At 41.0% G+C, this 24802-nt stretch overlaps 1 protein-coding gene across 1 annotated transcript in view; it reads right to left on the bottom strand.

The window, feature by feature from the left end:
- The window catches only part of Ipcef1 (interaction protein for cytohesin exchange factors 1), a 143023-nt gene that overhangs the window by 79448 nt on the left and 38773 nt on the right, over positions 1 to 24802 (bottom strand). The window contains exon 3 of the mRNA XM_050135837.1: positions 6671 to 6717. Coding sequence (XP_049991794.1) covers positions 6671 to 6688 — 18 coding nt within the window. The 5' untranslated portion in view covers positions 6689 to 6717. The remainder of the gene's footprint in view (positions 1 to 6670; positions 6718 to 24802) is intronic.

Below are 24802 nucleotides of genomic sequence, written 5' to 3' on the forward strand. Positions count from 1 at the left end.
CTCTGGGCTGCAAAATGCTTCAGCTGGAAAAGGAGATTGGTAATGCTAAACAATCTAAAAGCTACCCCAGTGCAATTATTGCTCTGAAATTGGTACATTTCTAGGGTAAAAACTCCCCTGAGATTAACTGGCACTGAACTTCAGCCCACCTAGAGAGTGGCCTCAGTTCTCCCTTGAATATAAAATAGGCTTGCTCTAGGCACACCTCCAGCTGTACCTAACATACGTTTTCCTCAAAAATCACAGTGTCCTTTTCAGCGCATCTCAACTGTCCCATCTAAGCACTGAGAATTTGGGACCCGAGATGGTCTCCTGTGACAAATGCCAAAGGAACAGATGTTTTCTAGCGGTAAGTAGCAAGCACCTCCCACCCTGCCCATTAAGCTCTCTCTAGTGGCCCATGGAGTCTTCCTAACTGAGGCCCTGTGGGAGTAGATGCGTGACCCAGTCTCCAGGGCCTGGTCTGTGTATCAGACTCATAGAGAGCAGTGCTGGCTCCATCGCTTCAGCTTGGGTTCGTGCTGATGTCACCTACAACACGAAACTGCCAATTCGGTTTCGCATCCTTTCACGTGATCTAACATGAGAACTAAGCTTCTCACTTCACCATAGCTATGACCACATCCCTGGGCTCATTTCACAGCCCAGAGAGAGGAAAGGTAACATAGGCTTCTTAAAGACAGGGGTCTAAGACAGTGATTGTCATAATCATGTAAAAACTAGGCAATTAATGCTTTATGCGTCGCGGGCCAATACAGAGCCTTCCATGAAAGCCAACACAGGAAGTAGCAGAAGAGATGAACTCCCCACCCACCAGACCACTCGGTCCAGACAGCATCAAGGAACACAACCGCAGAGTCAGACACAATGACCGCTGGAACAAAGGAACACCACAACGACAGTACCTGACATTTTGTCTTCTGGCAGTCTTCAGGGAAGGGAAGACAGTTAATAATCCTTTAGAAAACACAGCCATACAGCTTTGAACTGAGTTAATGTTAGTGTTTCTTCTCCATGACAACCAGCTCCAAAAGCAAGACTGTTTTGGAGTCTGAGGTAAAGCAGCAGCAAAGGCATCGGGCCTGCCCATTCCCTAGGAACCTGAGTGTGACTTCTTCTCCATTAGCACATTAAAAACAATGCCACTAAAATTACCTAAGACCAGAGGATTTCTAATTAAGTCTTGAAGAAAAATATATGTGGATCAATTTATTGGTTGGTTAGTTGATTGGCTGATTGATGCTGCATTGATGCCAAGGAATACATATGTGGATTCTTAGACATGTCAAACATCTCCCAAGAAGCAGTGACCCATCTCCTTAATTATTTTTCTTAGATAACTATCTAAAACTGCAGCTCTTCGTTACTCAGTAATTACTTAGTAGAGAATTATTCATTGCCTATGACCAGATACTCATTGTCAAAGATGCTCTCAGATAGCTTCCAGTCAAACATGGAAGGGAGATGATTAGAGATGGGAAAATGGCTCAGCTGATAAAGTGCTCACTACACAAGCACGGGGACCTGAGTTTGATTCCTAGCACCCATGCAAGAAAGTCAGATGTGGTGACACACATCTGTAATCACAAGCAAGAGAGGTGGAGATAGGAGGGTCTTCTGGGGCTTACTGGACACTCCAGCCAAATCAGGAGTATCCAATGAGAGACCTGTCTGAAAAAGTAAGACGTAGTAAAATTGAGGAAGACACCTGATCTTGGCCTCTGGCCTCCATAGGTGCACATGTGCACATACACACTCACACACATACACTCACACATACACAATCACTCATACACACACATACTTATACACAGAGAGCCAGCAGAGAGCAAGAGATGGAAAGAAACAGGGGGGCTTACAATGAATCACAATAATAAGGTCTTCAGGAGAATGTTCAAATAGGACACAGCAGAAAGATGGAGGTGAATTCCCCAGAAGAATCCATCAAGGAAGATAGCCTGTGAGCTCACATCAAATGCTTGGAAAAAGAAAGACCCGGGCCTAAGAGGATGTACAACAACAGTGTAGGCATGGCTGATCCAGTGAGCATCAACACAGAGTGACAGACGACCACCTTGAGTGGCAAAGCCATATCACACAGGGCCTTGTAAATTGTGTTCTAAACTGTCAGGCTTACAGGAAGTCCAATGGGTAGCCACCAATCAAACGTACGCTAGTACGTGGCACCATGAGAACTGCAGTTAAGAGAATCCACTCTGTCTCTCATTCTCCATGGTGAGTCTGAAGTCATCTATACCACTGCCAAAGAAGCTCCCTTGCCCCTCTAAAGTCAGTAGCAGCATGGATCATGAACTTCCACTTGGTTTCTGGTGACAGTATGGACCACAGATATCCACATGGCCTCCAGTATCAGCCATGGACCCCAGCATGGTCTTTGGTAGCAGTACAAACCAAAGATATCAATATGGCCCTTGGTTGCAGCAAGAACCATGGACACCATCATGGCCCTTAGCAGCAATAGAGGTCATAGACTCTAGATCTCTAGAGGTCATAACAGTAGAGGTATGGACTCAGGTGACAACATAAACCACCACTACCACCCACATCTCCCCAAAAAGAAACAGTCTAGACAGAAAGCCATTGAAGAGGACTCTTAAAAATTGTGATGGAATTCTGAAAAGTAGCTCTATGTAGTTGATGGCTTTAGGGGTTGGGGGGTGAGGAAGAACTCACTTTTCTTTCAGGGGCTGGCCACTGAGAGTTTGATCATGCTCCAGTGAGTATATGGGCAACACAAATTGAACTTTGTATTTTTTTTAATTTTTATTTTCTCCTGTTTTTCTTTGGTGGAGGTCACAAGGGAAGAGGGGTGAACCTGGAAAGACTGGGAAGGGAATGTGTTCAGGGAGCATTATGGGAAACTACCAAACAATCAATAAAAAGATTATTGGGAAGGAAAAGAAAAAAGAAAACCTACTCTGGTACTTAGGTGCCTGGTAGACTGAGAGGAAGAGGGGCTACCAGGAAAGCCCAATCAGAAGAGGGAAGGGCAAGGGTCACTCTACAGAAGGAGCGTCACCAAGAGGGAAGTCTTAGAACTTGGTGAGTTGATTACTCCAGGTTCTAACCCCAGCTTTTGCTTAAAAAAAAAAAATCCACTTTTGTTCAGAAGAGAAAACAGCATACTGTCAGGTTACAAACAACCCAGCTTAGCCAAAGTGAGTAACATTTACACATAACTAAATTTCAAACACTTAAATCTAGTTTTAAGTTGTGGACACCGTTTATTGTACAAGTCCCTGTGATGAACCGTCTGGCTAGGAGCGCCTGTCTTCTTTTTCTCCAGGAGACGGTGAGCTGTTCATCTTCGCACTCCCGCCCCAGGCAGAGTGTTCAGCCCGTGAAGGCTCAGCAAACATTAGTTTAGGGGAAATGAAGAGTAATCCGGGATCTGATTAGGTCAAATGTATCAAATAAACCTTGTGAAATGAGTGAGACAAAAATAGGTCGCCTCTGCCACCTCTGACTTCGGGAACAAATGATAGCAGAAAATTGAACGAATTTTCTGAATGGATAAAGGAGGGTAAAAGCCAAGGCTGCTGGGAAAAATGCTTAAGAGCTGTGCTAATAGAGCTCCCCAGTGCCTGTGGCACTGAGAGAAACGAGAGGAAAATAGAGCCAGAGAGGAAGCTGGGCTGAGGTGGGCTGCAGTGCAGGGGTGCTCAGAGAATGAGAAATTCCATAAATAGCCAGTTTCCACTAAAGAACAGAATTCGCTGGTGTCCAGGACCAAGGGAAGTGGGACACATGCCATAGTGATGATCGCTCCAGGTCAGGGGTCACACAGATGACCCAGTAGACCTCTGCTAATCCCATCAGCCATTTTCTTCTAGTCCTATTTTCTAAAGATGTGAACATCTTAATTGATCTGTCTTGTTAGGGTTTCTGTTGCTGTGGAGAGGCACCATGACCATGGCAACTCCTATAAAGGAAAATATTTCATTGGAGCTGGCTGACAGCTCAGAGGCTTAGTCCATTATCATCCCAGCAGGAAGCATGGCAGCGTGCAGGCAGGCATGGTGCTGGAGAAGGAGCCAAGAGTTCTAAATCTGGGTTGGCAGGCAGCAGAAAGAAAGCGAGAGCCACTGGGCCTGGGCTTGAGATTCTGAAACCTCAAAGCCCACCCCTAGTGACACACTTCCTCCAACAAGGCCACTTCAATACAGCAAGGCCGCATGTCCTAATCCTTTCCAATAATGCCGCTCGCTCTCTATAAACCTATAGGGACCATTCTCATTCAAACCATCACATTATCTGAAGTCAGTTAAATTTCTAGTTCTTATCTAAGACAAACACCAACAGATAATAGATTCTGGATGCATATTAAATGAATATTTTTATTTTTTAATTAGCATACACGATTAAGTTTCATTATGGCGTTTTCAAACAAAACTTGTTTCTTGTTGCCATTCCTGTCTACTCTCTCTTCCCCATCCCCTCCCTACTTTGAACTCTTCCTCTCACCTCCTACCTAACTTCCTTTCTATTTTCATGTCCCATGTGTCTTATCATCCTCCCCCACTTCAACACCTTTTCACTTTCCATTTCTGGTCTCAGAGCCTATATCTACTCCACACTTACACCCACAAATACATACAAACCTCACAGGCAAGCTCATGTATGAGAGAGAACATGTACTCTTTATTTTTTCTTCTTTCTAGACTTCCATGAATATTTCCATGTTAGATGGGTTTATATTACCTTAGCTTTCCATTTCTCTCCACACGTAAAATTAATTTCTCCCAATTGGACAATTATATCCTTTCAGTGCAAAATTTGAAGTAATACAAAAGTCATGTTATCATTCAAGGACCTAGCAACACCGTTCTTATTTCATTCTGTCTTCTGTTTCTCTGTCCATATAACACATACACATATGCCTGTAAGTACACACATTGTTTTATTTTTTTGAACTTTGAGAACTGGAAGGATGGTTCAGCAACTACAGACAGTTGCCAGCAAGCCTAACCACTAATCTCCAGGACCCACATGGTCAAAGGAGAGAACGAACTTAAACAAGCTGTCCTCTGGCTCCCATACCCACACCTTGGTAGTGTGCCAGTGTGCATGGGTGCACATATGCACACACACACAAATGAATAAATACATTCAAGAATAGAAGAGTATTTAAGTGCTGATGGATGGAACAGCCGGGAAATATACTTGCAACAAAGTCTGGTGATCTGAATTCTATCCCCAGAACCCATAAAATGAGACCCACTGGCATATGTGTACCTACACAAATGTGCACACAAGCACAAATGCACACACACACACACACACACACACCTCCTGACTCTTCCTCTACACACCTATGATACTCATTTCTTTTTGCCCTTTGACTGCAGAACATTTTTGGTGATACCCTGTACGTCTCATGCTCTCTCGGCTTCCAGCAGAAACCCTCCCAATAGCACTCTACTTATTCTCCTTCTTGTCTTGTTACCTCCACTGCGACAGCTCACATCTCTGACATTAAAAACCTCCATCCTTACACCCAAGTGACTGCCTCTCTCTGGCCTTCATTTTAAACGGTGGCTCTACAAACCTGACGGTACATACCTTGACTATACTCTGTGTTTTCATTTTTGGTTTCCTGCCCTGTCTGTTATGGTTTGCACTGTTTCTTATGACCGACAAGCTTTTTCTATCATTTAGAATTAGATCAGATTTAAAGTATGCTCACTGTTGTATGCCTGGGAAATGAAGGGCTCAGAAAGCCAAAGAGGCGATTTACCAGATGCCCTGCCTTTTAGGGAGATGCACCTTCCAAGAGCTGTCCTGGGAACTCCTATCTCCATCACTATTGGGCCAACTTGCCCTGACACCTGCTGTCTAATTTGCATCAGGAAACCACCCTCACATGCTTAATTTGGTTACCAAGTCAATGCTCCCTTCTTCTGATTATTCTTTTTTTTTTTTTTCAGGCAGAGTTACATATAGTCCAGGCTCACCTGGAATTCACTATTTACCCTAAGTTTCTTATCCTCCTGCCTCCACCTCATGAGTGCTGAGGTTATAGATGTACACAATACCCAGTTTGTGGGATATTTGGATTTGAACCTAGGCAAGTGCCTTACCAAGTGGACTGTGGATCCAGCCCCTGTACATCACTTCTGCATCTATCAAGAGGTCATTCGATGTGCCAAAAGATGCACAACCTCCTGTACACTCCACACCCTCTCCTATTACATGGCCACATCACAATGATAAACTTACTCATTTTTCTGTGTGTAAGTTTACCCACACCAATAATACACTTGCTCGATATACTCACCCATTTCAAGCTAACCCACAGCTAAAATGTTTTTAAACAGTCCACAATCACAAAGCAATTTTTAATAGGAATTGTCCCATAAGAGTTGATAAGAGGTTTCACGATATCATAGTTACTATCTTCTCAAGTCACAAGGAGGATTTTTGTTCAGGGCCTGTTGCTACTCCTTGATCTCTGAATAGCCAGAGGTTGTAAATACTTAGAGGCCATAAGACTTGAAACCTGACAATAGAGTCATTTGATGCCACTGAAGCTAATGAAATGGAGGACAAACAGGGACTTAAAATCAACTTGTCTATTGTTTTACTTATTCATCAAACTGGAAATAGCTAAAGCCTGGGTGTTCTGAGGGGAACTCATACTGGTACTTACATTGCCTTCTGTAGCCATAACTTGATTCAGACTGCCAGAAACAAAAGCTAGGAAAGAAAAATATGGCAAAGAAATATAGCTTCAGTTAAGTGAAAAAAAAATCCCTCTTTATGTAAAGGGAGAAGATACTGACATTATGATGGGAAAAAATCCATAATAAGTACAATTTATTAATTCATTTTATCTCAAATTCAGTACATCAATGTCTTAAAATTGAATTCATAAAATAAACCCATTTTATTTAAACATCAGTATTTACAAGGTAACAAACATGATACGCATGACTTACACACTTGGTTGCATGTGAGGGTTTGGATTTTTTTTTGAGATAGCAAAATATTTTGCTGTTGGTGAATATCAATATGGACATGTGGATGATATGGAATTATTTGACTACTGCTGTTATCATATCTCATAAATGCAACCAAACCCCTTGGAAAGTCCCAGCTACAATACCAAGAGAAGCCTTTTTTGGATGTTGCCTATTTTGCAGTGAATTACCTAAAACATAAGACACTCCATGGCTTCAAGAAAAGCAAATAAAAGCAAAAGGGGACCTGGGAACCTGACCTCTGAAGTCCCAGAAGCCACTTAAAGGCCTGGAAGCAGACCACTTCCTACCCTGCCCAAAGACACCAATACAGATCCAATCTCATGGACTTGACCTCTCACTACATGGGTCCCCCAAATCTGAAGACACCACCTTTTTTGCAACCTTTACCTATAATTCTTGATTTTGTTGGTAACAAGGTAATAGATTTCATTTGGGTATGTTTATGCAAATATGCCATTTTATATGTAAATATGCCATTATAACTTGCTTTTTAAATGCTTTCCCTGGGCCCAGGGATCCCCCAGTCTCTACCTCTCCAGCACAGGGATTACAAGCACATGCTACCACCCCTGGGACATTCATACAGATTCTGAGGATTGAACTGGGGTCATCACATTTTTGTGGCAAGCATTTTCTCTCCCCAGGCCTAGCTGCACTTATGATTTTTTACAAATACCATAGTTTCATTTTTCCTTATGATTGAATAAAATTCCATTGTGTATATTAATCGAGCTTTCCTTATTCCATTTATCTGCTGATAGATATCTAAACTTGTTCCATTTTTTAGTTACTGTGAATAAAGCCACAATTAGGCACAGATAGGCACATGTCTTAGATGGGCACATACTACATACCTGATGGAGTATGACATTACTTTTTAGTATCAAAAACTGTCACATCTACATAGATGCATATAAGGCATTTATTTATAAAAATACAAAGGAAGCACAATTAAAAGACTGACATTTTAAGCACTTAATTTTTTATTTATTCACATCAAAAGCCACAAACTAGAGAAATTTGCAATGCATTTACCATGCTCAAATGACTAAAATAAGTATATAACAAAACAATACGATTCCATTTGAGATTAAGCAGAGAAAGCCAGCTTTGGAGGAAGAAGAGGGCTAGAAGATTGCCATTGCAGCTGTGCTGGAGAGCAACTTGAGAGACTAGCAGTAATAACTGTAATTGTGTAACAACTGAGCCTTTGATACATGACATGAAGTATCCTCAGCACTACAACACCTAGTAGGAAAAGAATTTTGCAAATATATTGCTAATGAAAAGATGGGTTGAAACAAATTTGGGTTTCTGTTTGGTTGGGTTTTGGTTTTCCCAGACAGGGCTTTTTTGTGGACCCTTGACTGTCCTGACACTCGCCTTATAGACCAGCTGGCCGCTAACTCACAGAGATTCACCTACCTCAGCCTCAACCTCCTGAGTTCTGGGATTAAAGCCATGTGTCCCACCACTCACTGAGTTGAACTACATACAGAATTATCTATCACTAGTAATACTTGAACACCTGCAGACTCAGCACGCTGGGGGCTGAGATGAAAAGGTTACAATTTAAAGGATAGTCTGGGCTACATAGTCGGATTGTGTCTTTACAATATGTGTGTATGATAATTCTGTTATTTTATTAAGAAAAATATAACCTTAGAGCATAAAGAAATGGATCAATGATTAGGATGGTTGCAGCTCTTTCAGAGGACCCAAGTTCATTTCCCAGCGCTCATCATGTAGGGCAGATTCATAACCACCTGTACCTCCAGCTCCAGGGAGTCTGAAGCCCTTCCTGACCTCTGCAATCAACTACACACATTGGCCACCCACCACCCCACACACAAATAAATAAAAATAAATGTGTATGATTTTATGCAGAGCCACCCAAACATCAATGTAGTCATCTGAATATATTCCCAGGAAAAAAAAAATGTGGCTGCAGTGATTATCCATGGGAACTGGAATAGCCGATCATTTATTTTTATCACTTTCATTTATTTTCTATAATAAGCTTTTATGTGTAAAATAATAATGCTGAAAGAGACGCCTATGAATATTTTATTGATTAAGGCGGTGCGTTTTTAGCATCCATTGATTGAGAAAATGCATCATACGCTAAAGATAGTTTGAAGTCAGCAGCACTTTTAGGTAAAGAGCCAAAAATAATGAAGAATAAGAGGATATTTTGAACTAGGCTAAAAGAGAAGTAAATGTAGTTTGGCAACTTGCTGACTGTATGAAATCTTGGGTAAGTAACTGATTTGAGGCTTCAGAACACCCATCTGTGTGATAGAGTTACATAATTCGTATTTCTTTCTTGGGGTTGGATGAAAATTAAATTATGACAGGTTTTCATAAGGCTGAAGACATGACCTAATGCATAATAAAACCTCATAAACCCTTGGATTGTAAAATATATTCATTACTCAAGGAAGAATGAATTGATGGCCAACTGTGTAAATTGTTTAATAATATATAATACAGCCCTTTGAAAGCCGTCCTTACTTATCCTGAAAGCTAATTGGCCTCTTCTTTATCATAATACAACAGCCTACTTTTTTCTGTTTCTTAAATATGTGCTAAGTGTCAAACTCACTGGAATTTTTCTGTATCATTCTATATAATTATCAGAGTTTCTTATTTTAAAAGTACTATTATTACTCCCTTCTTAGATGAGGAAATTTAGGCAGCTGATGAGAAAAGTTGTGTCTGAACTTGAATCTAGACTTCCTATTCATTCAGTCAGACTCAGTCTCCTCTCTCTCTTTCTCTCTTCTTCTTCTTTTTCTTCTTCTTCTTCTTCTTCTTCTTCTTCTTCTTCTTCTTCTTCTTCTTCTTCTTCTTCTTCTTCTTCTTCTTCTTCTTCTTCTTCTCTTTCTTTCCCACCCCCAACACACAGAACTTCACTAAGTTACTAGGTTTTTTCTAAAACTCACTCTATATTCCATGCTAGCCTTGATCCTTCTACCTTAGCCTCCCGAGTAGCTGAGGCTTGCATCACTAAGCCCTGCACTTATCCCAGGCACTCCATGTTCCCCACAGAGCATTGCTCATAATGGTCACAGTATTATACCATCATTCTGTGGGTATATCTGCACCCTGAGTTGATCAAGAGACTATGAAATTCAATGGCCAAGGCCCAGTCTTCTCTGTGCCCCACTGCCCACCCTAGTGAAGGACACTGTCTAAGCAAACTATTTGATAAAAGAGTTAAACAAAGAAACACTATTTATTTGGTATGCCTTGATAAATAATTCCTGCATTATCAAATATTTTAAAAATGATTAAGACCCTAATTAAAATGTCACAAGACACTTTTGTGGATTTAGCAGTATTTTAAAGGTAGAGAGATGTCTCTCCAGGTTTAAAAGCACATACTACTCTTTCAGAGGAGTTCAGTTCCCAGCACCCACATCAATCAGTTCACGACCATTGGTAACTACAGTTTCAAGGGATCTGACACTCTTATCTGGCCTATGCAAATCCCTGAACTCCTGTACACAAACACATAATTCACCCCCACATAAAAAAGAATAACTTAAAAAGAATAAATCTTTTTAAATATTTTCAATTATTTTCGTTCAACAAAAATAAATACTCTACTTGTGCAGTCTGCTGACCATCAAAAGTAAGCATGATCAGTCATCATATGATAGCTGGCACACGGCTGGCAACGTTTCAAAAGTAATTAATAGAACCTATTATGAGAAAGCTCCGAGAATGTAAGCACTCAAGGAAGGCGGAGAGTGCTGCAGAGAGTTGCCTTCTAGACAGTACAGGGTTGAGCTCCATAGCTGGGATTCCCAGCACAAAAGAGGCACAAGATTAGGCTCATCAATCTTCCAGCATAAAGAGGGAAGGTGCTCACAAGGACAAGCTTCTCTTTGAGGTCTTGCAGCCATTTACCAATTGCTAGAGAGAGCCTTCGCCTCTCCATGAAGAGCTATGGGCAACTAATGGTTGCTGGGAGAGTTTCTTTAGCAGTGTAGGCACTGGCAAGTTGCCTAACCTCCTATAATCACTCTCACCCATGTTCCTGCAAATATCCCTAGTTAAACTCAGTGGTTTACCAATTCCAGACCAGAAAAACACACAAGTAGAAGTGGAACTGGTGTAGGAGGTTCTTCTGTTTATGTGTTGCTTTTATTGGTTGAATAAAGAAACTGCCCTGGCCTTTTATTAGGGCAGAATAGACAGAACTGAATGCAGGAAAGAAGGGCAGAGTGTCAGATGCCATGGTTCTCCTACCTGCGACAGATGCTGGTTAGAATCTTGCTGGTAAGCCACAGTCACGTGGCGACACATTAATGGAGATAAGTTAAACTAATATATAAGACTTAGCCAATAAGAAGTTAGAGCTAATGGGCAAGGCAGTGTTTAAATGAATACAGTTTCTGTGTGATTCCTTGGGCAGCTGGGACAAACAAAGGGACCCCTCCTCGTGCAACATGAAACCAAAAGGTTAAGTGAAAGTGACAGAGAAAAGGTAATGAGTGAATGTGATCAATCACACACGTATAAAAATGTCATAATGAAATTGAGTATTATAAGTATTATACATGCTAATACAATATTTTTAAAGTACCCAATGCATTTTATTTATGTGAAAAATATTTTTTTAATTTTCACATAGATAAAGACCAACAATAAGTTATAATCAGTTTTGAATTCTTTCAACATTCATTCAAGGTTGTGTTCTACAGTTAGAGAGGAAAAGTTGCATTTATGTCTTTCAGTAGCTTACACTCAACAAAGATATTTATCCATTGAACTTATGCCTATTGAGCAGGTATAAATTATGTATGAATTATTAATAAAATTTTAATATTATGTTATATGTTATAATATTATAATAATTGGAACAATAGCTCACTCAAAATTAGTTTGTATAAATAATTATTCCACTAAAAATGTTGATTAATTTTTATTTATTTAAACTTTTAGGCTGTAGCACAGATGTGAGAACTACCAACAGATAACCAACAGTTAAACATACCATGTACTAGGATAAAAGTCCAGAAGTTAAAAGAATAACTTAAGTGTCAGGAGAAAAGAAAAAAAATGAAATTTTACAAGTCCTGAAGATTTTTTTTAATGATGGAACTCACAAAATCTTTGTGGTATTCATTATTTATAAACAATTGTAGAGATTACAGTTGTCTAAAAACCACATTTTTACATGTATGATCAAGGGAAGATCTTAACCTGTGTCTGTGTCGGGTGGGAGAATCATGGCAACTCCCTGACTTGGCTTCTTTCTCCCAGCATTCTGTTCTGTCTACTCCGCCTACCTAAATTCTGCCCTATCAGGCCAAGCAGTTTTCTTTATTAACCAATGAAAGCAACAGATAGACAAATGACACTCCCACATTATATGATATAAACTTTGTGTAACAATTATAAGATGTCAGAGTATCCACAAGTCTTTCAGGCTATTTTATAGGTGCAAAAGCAAAACTGTATCTAAATCTTAACGTAGTCCACTAAAGCATGTGGATTAGAGGCAAACAGATTTGTGTTTGAATCTCAACTCCATCCCGTGCTACAGACACAAACTTGTCACTTAAGGCGTCTGATCAGAGGACATCTCACCAGTTAGACAGAAATAACAACAACCAGCTCGTAGGGTTTGTGAAAACCAAATGAAACCGCTTATGTAAGCACTCAGGTGCACTGACTACTCAGTGGGTGGGAGCAATTATCTGGAAATAGGTTTGTTATACAAAACCACTCTTCCAATTGGAATGAGCACACACCTAGGAGGTTTAGGCAGGTGTGCTAATGGGTTTCATCCAATAGAACTGCTCTCACACTCCGAGGCTGATTAAAACCCCCAGCGGGATCTCCCCACAACACTATTGGAACCTGATTTCTGATCTCCAGAGTACGCTTTTCTCAGATCTGCATGTGACAGTCATCTCAATAGTGAACACCTTAAGACCCAACAACACGTGGCATAGCCAAACGGATGATGTCATCTACATTTTTTTTTAAGTTTGAGACGTGAAACACATTGCTTCCTGACAGGTCTGCATCTGGAGAGTAGAAAACACAGTTCATTGTCAAATGAATCCTTGAGTCACAAAGAGGCTTTACTGACATGGATGGATGAAGACTCCTCCCATTCTGTGTTAAACACAGGCATCCTCCTTATACCAAGCACACTCTAGCTGCTTTAGAAACTGTTGGGCAAGTTAAGTTGGAAATGCCTACTCTGGTCCTGTGTCATTTTGAAACCAGAAACCAGACCAAGAATATGAGTGTGTAGCAAACAATTAATAAAGAAGGCTGGTATGTTCAATATGTTTTCACAACTAATGATGAAAGCTTCACTACATGCATTTGTAGGCTCATGAGACCTAGCAGCAGATGTTTGATTTATGATGATCAAGTTTAACATGTAAAGGCACACATGTGCCCACATATGCACACACACACACATACACACAATGCTAACAATAAATAAATTGTAAAAAGAACATAACTGTGACTTAGAAATTATTTTCTAATTTAAATACAGTATAGGCTAGGTTCATTCTCCTTTTCCTGGGCCTTAAGAAAAACACTAAAATGCTAAACTAAACTTCTGAAAGCAGAAAGTAATCTGTAACCCATTTACTCTCTGAAATCAATGGCTAGCATTGATGAGGGATCAGAAGAGCAACCAGGAGACTTATAGAAAGCCCAGGAACATGAGCAAACTGGGCATCCTTGCTAACCTGGGAAACAAAGGAAACAGGGCAGTGTGATGCACCCTTCTCGTGGCCTAAGACCCAGTCATAAAAACCAAGCAGTACATAGAACAGAGAACACCCCCCCGTTGACTGACACTGGGAACATTTGTTCAGCAGGCATGTGGTGCTGATGGGCCATCACAGTGGCACCATAGAAAGCAAAGAGGACACTCATCTTGACTCTTGTGTAAAAGCATGAGACAGGAAATAATTCATTTGTTTTAGCAATTAATGTGAAGTTTCTCCTGTCACACAGCAGAGCAGGTGTGCAGAAAGCAAATGTGGAGTGGCCTGCACTAGGGTATGAATGGTGACAGGGGGTCTGGGTTGTAGGGTGGGTTATTTCTCTGAGAAACTGATGGAAAGGAAAGGGGTTTTATACAAATTATTTCCCCCGTTTTGGTTTTTAATTTCAGTTCTATCATGCTGACTTCAACCCCCTATTTTTTTTACTTCAGGAAATTCTCCTTCGGGGGCTTTCTTTTCTCCACTCATGTTGCAGAATATCTTTCTGCTCTCTCCACTGTGGTGCGGAATTGACAGATGGCTATAAGAATCACAAGTTTTTTTTTTATATAAAAACAGAAAAACTGCAATGCTTAAAATTACTTTATTTTCAACACCATTAAAATCCTGGAAACATTGTCTGGGGAGACGGCCAGGCTCCTTACAGCCTTCCCCATGTGCTCTCACGGCATCATGAGCCCTGACAATCAAGGCTCAAGCACACAGATCTCATATACTCTGATCTGACTAAGAGAAAACCCTCCTTGAATTCAGTGTCAAACTTTGCTCTCTGCAAACCACATCACCAGAGTAACAACAAGGTAGCTGCAAGGGATTCCATAAAAGCCTCCTCCATTGTACCCTGAAAGGGACCACCAAGCAGCAATGACTATTGGCCATGCTCTGAGAGGTATGAGGCTTCTCTGAGTTCCTCATCTTCTTGAGTTCCTTGTTCTTCTGCAGGCTTTCAGAACTCTAAACTCAAAAGGTTAAAGTCTATCCCCACAGCACACCATTAGGCTGGAGCAACAGGGTACCTACCACAGGTTGCACCTTAGAAGAAGCTTCTCCTAGTCCCCAGAGCTGGAGCCTGACCACTCCCTTCATGGTAGGTGGGGCAGACCAGTACTAAATTATTTATTTATTTATTTATTTATTTATTTATTAAAGATTTCTGCCTCCTCCCCGCCCCCGCCTCCCATTTCCCTCCCCCTCCCCTCCCCCAATCAAGTCCCCCTCCTTCCTCAGCCTGAAGAGCAGTCAGGGTTCCCTGCCCTGTGGGAAGTCCAAGGACCTCCCACCTCTTTCCAGGTCTAGTAAGGTGAGCATCCAAATAGCCTAGGCTCCCACAAAGCCAGTACGTGCAGTAGGATCAAAACCCAGTGCCACTGTTCTTGGGTTCTCAGTAGTCCTCATTGTCCACTATGTTCAGCGAGTCCGGTTTTGTCCCGTGTTTTTTCAGACCCAGTCCAGCTGGCCTTGGTGAGTTCCTGATAGAACATCCCCACTGTCTCAGTGTGTGGGGGCACCCCTCGCGGTCCTGAGTGCCTTCCTCGTGCTCTCTCTCCTTCTGCTCCTGATTTGGACCTTGGGATTTCTGTCTGGTGCTCCAATGTAGGACTCTGTCTCTGTCTCCTTTCATCGCCTGATAAAGGTTAATATCCAGGAGGATGACTATATGTTTTTCTTTGGGTTCACCTTCTTATTTGGCTTCTCTAGGATCATGAATTATAGGCTCAATGTCCTTTGTTTATGGCTAGAAACCAACTATGAGTGAGTACATCCCATGTTCCTCTTTTTGGGTCTGGCTTACCTCACTCAGGATAGTGTTTTCTATTTCCATCCATTTGCATGCAAAATTCAAGAAGTCATTGCAGACCAGTACCTTGATGAGCATAAAGACTCCATTCTACACTTACTCCATGAATAGAATCCCTCCAGAGTATATGCATATTCTACTCCTAGGGCACACACACATACACACTCCAGTGCACACAAATATACCCTACAGGGAGCCTTTGTTCACCAATGCATAGACCCTGTAGGTAACTTTGTTCTCTCTCTTACTCTGGTTCCAAATTCAAGGGACTCAGAACTTGTCGCTCTAAGATCCAAACTTGCTGTATGCCTAAGTCCAATATGAAGGGCTTGAAACTCAAGGAGTATCTTCACAGGTTAGTACTGTGCCTATACTCGGAATCACATAAGAAATAGAGTTCAGAGCCCACAGAAGGCATTGCTAGTCCACAGACAAGTGACCAATTTTTAGGCCCACAACAGATTCCCATTCACTGAGGCCTTGGGGACAAGAACCAATGACAGACCATAAGGTGAGCCAAGCATGGTGCCTAATGACCCTTCTCTTTGTACCTCTTGACAGTTCCTTCCCCACTCTCCCCACAGGAGTAATCATCATATTTTCTCTCCACAGAGGAGTTCATTTTTCTTTGTGATGAAATCTGGACAGTGTGTGAGGTAGCCAATGCTCTGAGGTAGCCAATCACTTTAGCTCAGTCTCGCTTACTATCATTTGACTCTACAGTCTTTCACCACATGAACAGGTATTTCCTGCATAGCTAGGGCATCAGCAACGGAAGGAAAACCAACATAAAATCTACTAGTATCTTGCACACATTGCTCTGGAGTTGGAACCAAAATTCCTCCTTTGTCTGGCTCTTTTCTCACCTTAATGAGCTCTGTGGATTTGCAAAGCCAGCGCCCAAGGCCTGTTAGTGGGAAAGGAGGAGCCCATGAAGAGCTACACCTGTGCGCAATGAGGGGAATGGTTGCCTTTGCCAAGAATGGGGCCACTTGTCTGGGAGGTCCTTAGGAGGACAGACAACCATGCTCTCACAGTCTTTTCCCAGAGTTCACAGCAAGTCTGTATGGCGTTATTCCCTATGCCGTGGAAGTGAGGACATAGTACACTAGCCAGTTCTCAGAGTTAACAGGTTAAAAAGCCAGAATTCACACTCAGGTCTCCAGACTCCAGGCCCAGAGCCCATCAGTTGTCAGCTGTGAAGCCTCTGCTCTTTCTCCTTTACAGTCTGCTTGAGTTCTCTGAGAACAGTAAATCTTAGACTCTTCAAGATAGGCGACTCCACCATGGGGTCAGCCCAGACACAGCAGGAGGAGAATAAATATGTGTTGGCTTACATAGGCCTTACCTCAGATTTGGAAGATGTAAAGGCGGACAGGCAATTGATTGATAAGGTCCCCAACATGACCCACACTTATCATGTAGACATCCAGAGGGCTATAGGTGGGATCACAGGGTAGAATGGGGGATTTGGTCAAGAGAACATGGATTATTCTGATATCACATATCCTTTCAGGGGCTTCAATTAAGAGCAGTGGGCCTTAAGTCCTAGCTGAATTCCTAAGCTGGGCTACAAAATCTAATGTTTCCCTTCCCCTACTCTGTCGCCATCACGAGTGCAGGGACCTGACTTTCGTATTTGCCGTCAAGTGTGTGCTAGTGCCTCCTAGGCACTAAAATATGGGTTTAGAGACCACTTTTGTTCTTCCAGATGAACTAGTCCAATAAACTAAAGACATTCTTCACAGCATTCAAAATTTGTGCGTGGTGGCACACGCCTTTAATCCCAGCACTCGGGAGGCAGAGGCAGGCGGATCTCTGGGAGTTCGAGGTCAGCCTGGTCTACAAGAGCTAGTTCCGGGATGGGCACCAAAGCTACAGAGAAACCCTGTCTCGAGAAAAAAAAAAANGACACAGCAGCCAGCACGACCCATACAAAAAAAACAAAAAAAAAAAAAAAAAAAAAAAAAAAAAAAAAAAAAAAAAAAAAAAAAAAAAAACTACAGTGCACATAAGCTAAGCCTTCAGGAACAGCTCTCTCTGCGGTCGTGTGGTGTATGAAAAGAGACACCTAGTGGAAACACTCGTAAGTACTAAATTTATTACTGAACTAAGAGAAGTTCCCCGTGAGTTCTGTGAGTCCACATGCATTTGGGTTCAGCACCTTCCAAACTACTAGAACCATAGGCCCAAAAAATATGTCTTTCAAAAGTGCATTCTGTGTCTATTTCTGAAGAAAGTGTGTGTTCCTTTACCTTCTGAGTTTGACTACCTTATTGAGTCTCAGTGTCATGGAGACATTGCAAAGCCAACAGTACAGAGCAGGTAATAACTGGACACCTGCCTTCCCCTCCCTTTCCTGTATGCGTGCGTGCTGATTTTTGTTTTTACCTCTTCACAGACTTGGTGTGTGAGATTTTCCATTTGCCTATGGGTTGTTGTATTCTGGTTTAAAATTAGATAAAGCCAAGACTGGTCTTATTTTCCACCTGGCTTCCTGTGGTCCCTGCAGCTTCCTGTGGTCCACCCACTGTCTCTGCTCCATCACTCACTGGCCCCCACCCTCACTTTCTTGCTGTGCCCACCCCCGGCCTTTAACATAACAGCTCTCTTTTTTTCCATGCCCTCCTTAATTTCATTTAATCTCGAAATTAAAAGTCTATCATCATAAAGTATTTTTTTAAAAAGCCTATTTTTTCCTCTATGACCATAGCGTTAAAGTATGATTTTGTCAAAAGTTTACATTACTAATTGATTAAAATGAAATAGCTGTTTAATTGCAATTTGTGTGACCTTATAGGCTCAAACTCGTGGGATTTTTATTTTACTGACTTTATGTATTTGAGAGTCTCTGTATGTTGTTTAGACTGGTCTTGAACTCAAAGCCTCAAGGAATTCTCCTAAGTCAGCTTTAGGTAAAGGCCACTGCTAAGCTCCTTTAGGCTCATAAGACTTAATTTCTTGCTTGTTTTTTTTCTTTCTTTCCCTCTCCCTTCCTTGTTTCCTTCCTCCTTTTTCTTGTGTGTATGATTCTCAGGTTCAAACCTACCACTAAGCATAAGATTTCACATTTGAAAGAGACCATGTCCTCTAATGAAAGCTAAGCTTCACTTCAAAGTCCACATATTCTAGGAGTGCTCTGCAGACAGACCCAAGCTTCGGTATGGATCTGGGAAGTGGAAATACCCTGCAGGGAAGAAGCCCAGGGACCCCCGGCTTCAGGTACACAACTGCAAACGTGATCTCAAGTCATGATCTCTGGTCAACCTCCCAGATCTAGGCACCCAGCCAAACTTAACCACAGAGAGAGATCGGAAGTTAACTGTCAAGCAGGCCTTCCCAGGATTCTTTACATGGGCTATTTTCAGGAAGGGGGTTCCTATTTCCCCTTTGTCACAGATGATGGAGCAACATCAGGACCTTTTCCTTTGATATTAGGAATAAGCAGAGGCAAGTGGATCTCTGTGAGTTCGAGGACAGCCTGGTCTACAAGAGCTAGTTCCAGGACAGGCTCCAAAGCCACAGAGAAACCTTGTCTTGAAAAAAAAAAAAGTAAAGATAAACCAAATAATAGGTGTACTGTTTAACCTACTATAGACACACTGATGACAAGTTTACCACCTGAGAATCTATTCTAAAACGTGTGTGTGTGTGTGTCTGTGTGTATTTCAAATCTTATTTTTCTATCTATTGGTCACTAAAAGTCAAACTTCTGATTGAAATTTTTAAAAAAAATATATTCAGAAATCAGGAGAAATGTTTGACCCTGTAACCTTCCCAGGGATAATTGTGTAGCACTTAAAACTATGATAACACATAAAGGCAATTGTATGTTTAAAACTCAGCATCAAGCAAATAGGAAAATCAATCAGGTTTCAGAGCCTGCAGCCTTCCTCCACTTCCAACCCCAAACCTGTCTCTCTTAATGCTCATCAGAAGTACCTCGGTTTTGGACACCCAGTTTCCTTTCAGACCGGCTCTATTTACTTCAAGAAGTGTCTCTTTCCATCTCCATGACGCTGCCAATCATATGTCAATCTGACACAAGAGTGAGCATGGGGCTGAGGTTGGAACTCATCCCTCATTCGTGCATTCATCGAATATGATGAACCATGTGCCAAGCACGATGTTCGGGGCTTAAGGATGCCTCGCACAACAGGCAAAGCCTCTTACTTTTACATTTTGTGGAAGTAAACAAAATATTTCCTTCTCCATAATCTTTATTTTCAATCTGTTCCTATTAAATCTGGTAAGTTTAAAATGCGAAAAGGGGCTGGAACTAGTTGCTCTTGCAGAGAGCATAGGTTCACAACTGCTTGCAACTCTACATGCAAATGATCTGCTGCCCTCTTCCACACTCCCCGGGCTCCCACACACGTGTGGTGCACAAAGACTCATGTGTGCTCACATCCGTAGGCATAAGTAATAAAAGTAAATATCCATTTAATGTGAAATTATTATTAAAATATTCAGATAGCTCAACTACCTAGTAAAGCATGAGAACTGATATGTATGAAGGATTTGGGAAAGAAAGATACTGCATATAGATGCAAAAATTTCATAGTAAATGTCGCCAAAGAATAGGTGACTCCTGAAGCCTCTACCTAGTTCTTTCCTCCCTGAATGCACTGTGTGATGGGAGAGACAGGGTGAGTAACTACAGCCAACAGTCTGGGCAGAGGTGATGGGCGTCACTTACAGTTTAAAGACAGTTAGCATACTCCATACTGTCTTCCTCCCTGGTGGCAACCCGTGGAGGTCACTTACTAACAAGATGGTGCCACAAGATGGCAGAGTTTGCATTAGCCCGCATCTCTAATGGACTCCATAGATGGGATCCCTGGCCTCCACAGCAACTGGCACACTGCACGGATTTCTTATTCATTCGGTGTGGATACGAAATTAAGGTCTGCTGTGTTGAGCTTCTGCGATCTAGGGGTTAATTTCGATAGCACCTCAAGAGCTCCTTGTGGCTTATCAATTATTAACAAAGGCCCTGAGATTTCTTTGAGATCTGTTTGCATGTTTCCTGTGTAAGCTGACACCCAGGAGAGTGAGTTCCCTTTTTGCGATTTTATCAGGAATGGTGATGTCTCCACAGAGGGCGACAGGCTTAACAACAATGGAAATGTTAGAGAAGAAGAAACCTTTAGGCTTGCAGGCCTTCACTGATTTCTCTCTGGCTACAAAGGAGCGCAGAATTTTTTCACATTAAAAAAAAATAAAAAATGTTCTATTCATTTGCAGAACTAACTTCAAAAGATCTGAGATTTCCAACTAACACCTCATCATTCTTGGAACTGGATCCCGCCCCTTAGAAAGCTATTTTCATATTTTTGAACTGAAATATAGGAAGGAAAAAATTTTGTTCACTAGAAAAAAAACACTTCTCAAATGTTAATCTGCCCTCTAGATAACCAAAACAGCTTGCAGATTCTGTTTTTTAGTGATAGTCTATGTCTTCAGCTTGCCAAGTCTTGCCTTATAACCCAGTTGTCCTCATTCCTGTTCATAATGGCATATTTTGTGCAAAACAAAATAGGCATCTTCAAGAAAAACAAACATGTGGTCATCTATTCTTTTACCACCAGCACACAAAATTTTTACCCCCAAAAAAATTATTTTAAAGTAGATCAGAAATTTTGGAATGAGACTTGGCGCCACACATTCTGTGCTGGAAAAAATCCACCGGCACCCTGAATCACTTGGTAACATAAATCAAATTAAGTAGGTATTAGAACATAGCACTGATAGACACAACAAGAAAGACAGAGTAAGAAAAACATAGCCCTGTGTTCATAACTGCATTCTCACAAAACTCACAATATTCACCACCCAGCAGGAATATGTCAAAATAATTAGACAGGCATTTTATGCTTAAGAAGCCTGGGAAGGGTTGAAAATGTCCATGGGCTGAGAAACTTAGACGCATGGGAGTGAGAACTGAGTATGACTTGCTGGTTCCCACTGCACAGGCATAGACTAGGAACCAAGCTGTGACAGAAAGTTTCCTTCACCACTGCCCAATGACCACCCGAAGGATGAAAATTGCTAAAATACTTTAGCAATGGCTGAAGGACATTTCATAAGCTTACTGGCTGCCTCATGTCCTCCTCTTAGAAACAACTGGTTAAAAAAAAATCACTTAAACCTCTTCTTCATAAGCTGAGTCCCAGAGGTATTTCAATGTATGCAGTGTTCTCAGGAGGCCTTGAGAGGAAGATGAGAAGTGGAAGTTACAATGACAAGAACTAGATAGGCTCCTACAGGCTTAGACAAGAAGCAGAGGATACACTGCTAGTCACCTTCCTGTTGGCCTCAGGTGGAACCAGTAATCCCATAATGATGCCCGAGGATAGAACTTTTAGGAATGTGAAAGTCATCACAAGGTTCACTCTACTCTGAAAAGTCCTAAACCTGCGGGATCAGCATCAAATGCACAACAGCCTGGAAGAGACACTCATCCCCCTGCTGATGCAGAAGCCATCACTATTAGCATTCTAAGCTCTCTGCTAAGTACCAGGCATTTTTCTAAACACTGTGTTCACGCTAAGTCATTGATACCTGCTCCAGCCTTAAGAGTCACTAGCTCCACCCTCCATTAAAAAGAAAAGAAGTGTCTGACCTCCATGAACTTGGCTGGGCATGTTCTGTAGTTTGGGTACTACAGAATAAAAAGGGAATGACTCTTTCCACTAAAAAGAAAAAAATCAAGGCTTCAAAGATAGTAGTCAAATAATTGGAACTGGTAGAAACTGCATACTAGAGAGACTCATGAATATTATCATTTCCTGGCCTAGAGAAAAGAGAATTCCATTAATATAGTAATACTTTCTGAATAATTATCCACAAAGAGTCCCAAAATGAGCTGCCTTTCATAGATAATTCTAAAAGTAATATGCCCCCTGTATTCTCCTGAAAACTTAGAATGTGTCCATCTTTTTAAAAGAATAACTAAACCAATAGGTGCTGTAGGAATTCCTACAGCCAGTAGCCTTTAAGTTACCCACCCACTTGGGCATGGCCTCATACTATATATGCCAATGTAAAGCACACATTTGGTCTCTCTTCCAGCTGTGGGATTCAGTTGCTGTTCTCTGTTCAAACTGAGGGCTGTAATCTGTGAGTCTACCCCTAAATAAATAACCCTCTAATATACTCAGTTCTGAGCCAGTATGGGATTTCTTTTATGCATCTGTCTTCATCTGCCACCCAATGGATCTGGACTCCATACCTACAGGGTGGACTGGCTTAAAAGGCCTAGTCAGTCCACAGCCCAGAAAGTCTCCCACCCCTGTCCACTTTTGCTTTTTTTTTTTTTTTTTTTTTTTTTTTTTTTTTTTTTTTTTTTTTTTGCCTTGCTTTTACCTAAATGGTTTAGAAGTTTAGAACAACAGGGAAAAGCAAAAGGACTTGAGACTTCCCAAGATCAAATTTTGGTGAGGGCACTTAATGCTGACTGACCCATAGGCTCAAGCTCTTTATGATGAACACATCTTGTCCCTATGCCACAAAGCAGTCTTAAATGCTTGGGACAGGATTCAAGAACTAGGAAAATGCATTGAATTATTTACCAGAGTTAAAATGGGCCAGAGAGAACACTTTAGTGACTTTTTGCAAAGATTAACTAAGGCTGTACAAATAGTAGTAACAGACCCAGATGCTAGATGAGTACTTATTGAATCTCTGGCTTTTGAAAATGCCAACTCAGAATGCAAAAAGATACTTGGACCTTTAAAGGTTAGATCAGCACCAATGGATGAATGGATCCTGCACACAATGAACATTGAGACATTTGACTACAATACTAAATCTTGAGTAGGAGAAACAATTTCCAAAGGAATGAAGAGACATCAAAATGTTGTAAGGGTTGGGGCAGGGTTCTGTTCTTGTCTTTGCAGGAAAATACTTATCTTCAAAAAGTCAAGAGACTCTGGACATCTAGATGCCTAAAGAGGAAAAAAAATTATTATCCCGAAAGGATCACCAAGCAAAGAGAATTATCACTTATAAGGACCTGTCATCTGAGAGTAAGAATCTCTGAATACTAAATAAAATAATAATCATGACTCACTTAAAAATCAAAGCTGGCTTTGGAGTTGAACACTGCCTCTGTCCTTCTCTAAATCCAAGCATGTTGTTAAAATGAATATTCATAGTTTTTGTCTCATGTCATGAGCCATGGTATGGGATAGAAAGAAGAATTTAGAAAATATTTTTCTTTTCTTTATAATTTTTGTCTCTATTGTACCTTTCATTGAATATATGTCTATATAAATAATGTTTAAGTTTTCCACAATGAACAATGAATTTTCCTGCAGTAATCTTTGAAGTTTCCAGGAAGAAGATGGGGCCCCACAACAACAACCCCACCTGGTTTATATGATATTATGATGCTGATAGTGCTACTGTATGATCCATTTTGGGTACCAACTGCTCAAGATGGTTCCAACTTGGTTAGCTGAAATGGTGCGTTTTTTTTATTTTTACAACATTCTGTCCAGAACTCTAAATAGGAACCTCAGAAAAAACCCTATCAAATACTCAGAGACTATTTGCAATTATACCAGACAGTAATCTTGGAACTTAACCAACATTTTACTTTCACAGGCTCCAATAGAAAGAACATTGCCCCCATGACAGCTGGAAGCAATTCTAGAAGACGACATCCCCTCTCCCAACAAAGTTTATCCTCATAATTTAGGGACTGATTATAATTGTTATAGGGTTGGGGGAAAATTATGTAAGCTCAGGGATCTCTTTGAAAAAAAGGGGAAAATTGGATGAGATAATAGATTAGTATGGGCTTACTCAAACTAATAATACAAGTGAGTAATAGAGTGAATACTTGTGAGCTATTATTTACATTGGTATAGATTCTTGTATATTGATACAAACTTAAATTATATTGAATATGTTCCAATTTTAGTCTACAATATTTGTATACCTAGGCAAAGTTATTTTGTCATATTGTATGCATGCATGCTTCTGATGTGGTATTCCCCTCTGTATGCTGTGAATATCATTGGTTTTATAAAGAAACTGCTTTTGGCCTATAGCAGAGCTATAGGGGAACAGAGCTAGATAGGGAAAACTAAATTGAATGCTGGGAGAAAGGAGGTAGAGTTAGGGAGAAGCCATGTAGCCCTTCCAGAGAAAGACGCCTGGAACTTCACTTGGTAAGCCACAGCCATGTGGCAATACACAGATTAATAGAAATGGGTTAAATT

Source organism: Alexandromys fortis, unplaced genomic scaffold, assembly GCF_014885135.2.
Source record: "Alexandromys fortis isolate MF-2015 unplaced genomic scaffold, M_Fortis_MF-2015_v1.1 scaffold_23, whole genome shotgun sequence".
Lineage (NCBI taxonomy): Eukaryota > Metazoa > Chordata > Mammalia > Rodentia > Cricetidae > Alexandromys > Alexandromys fortis.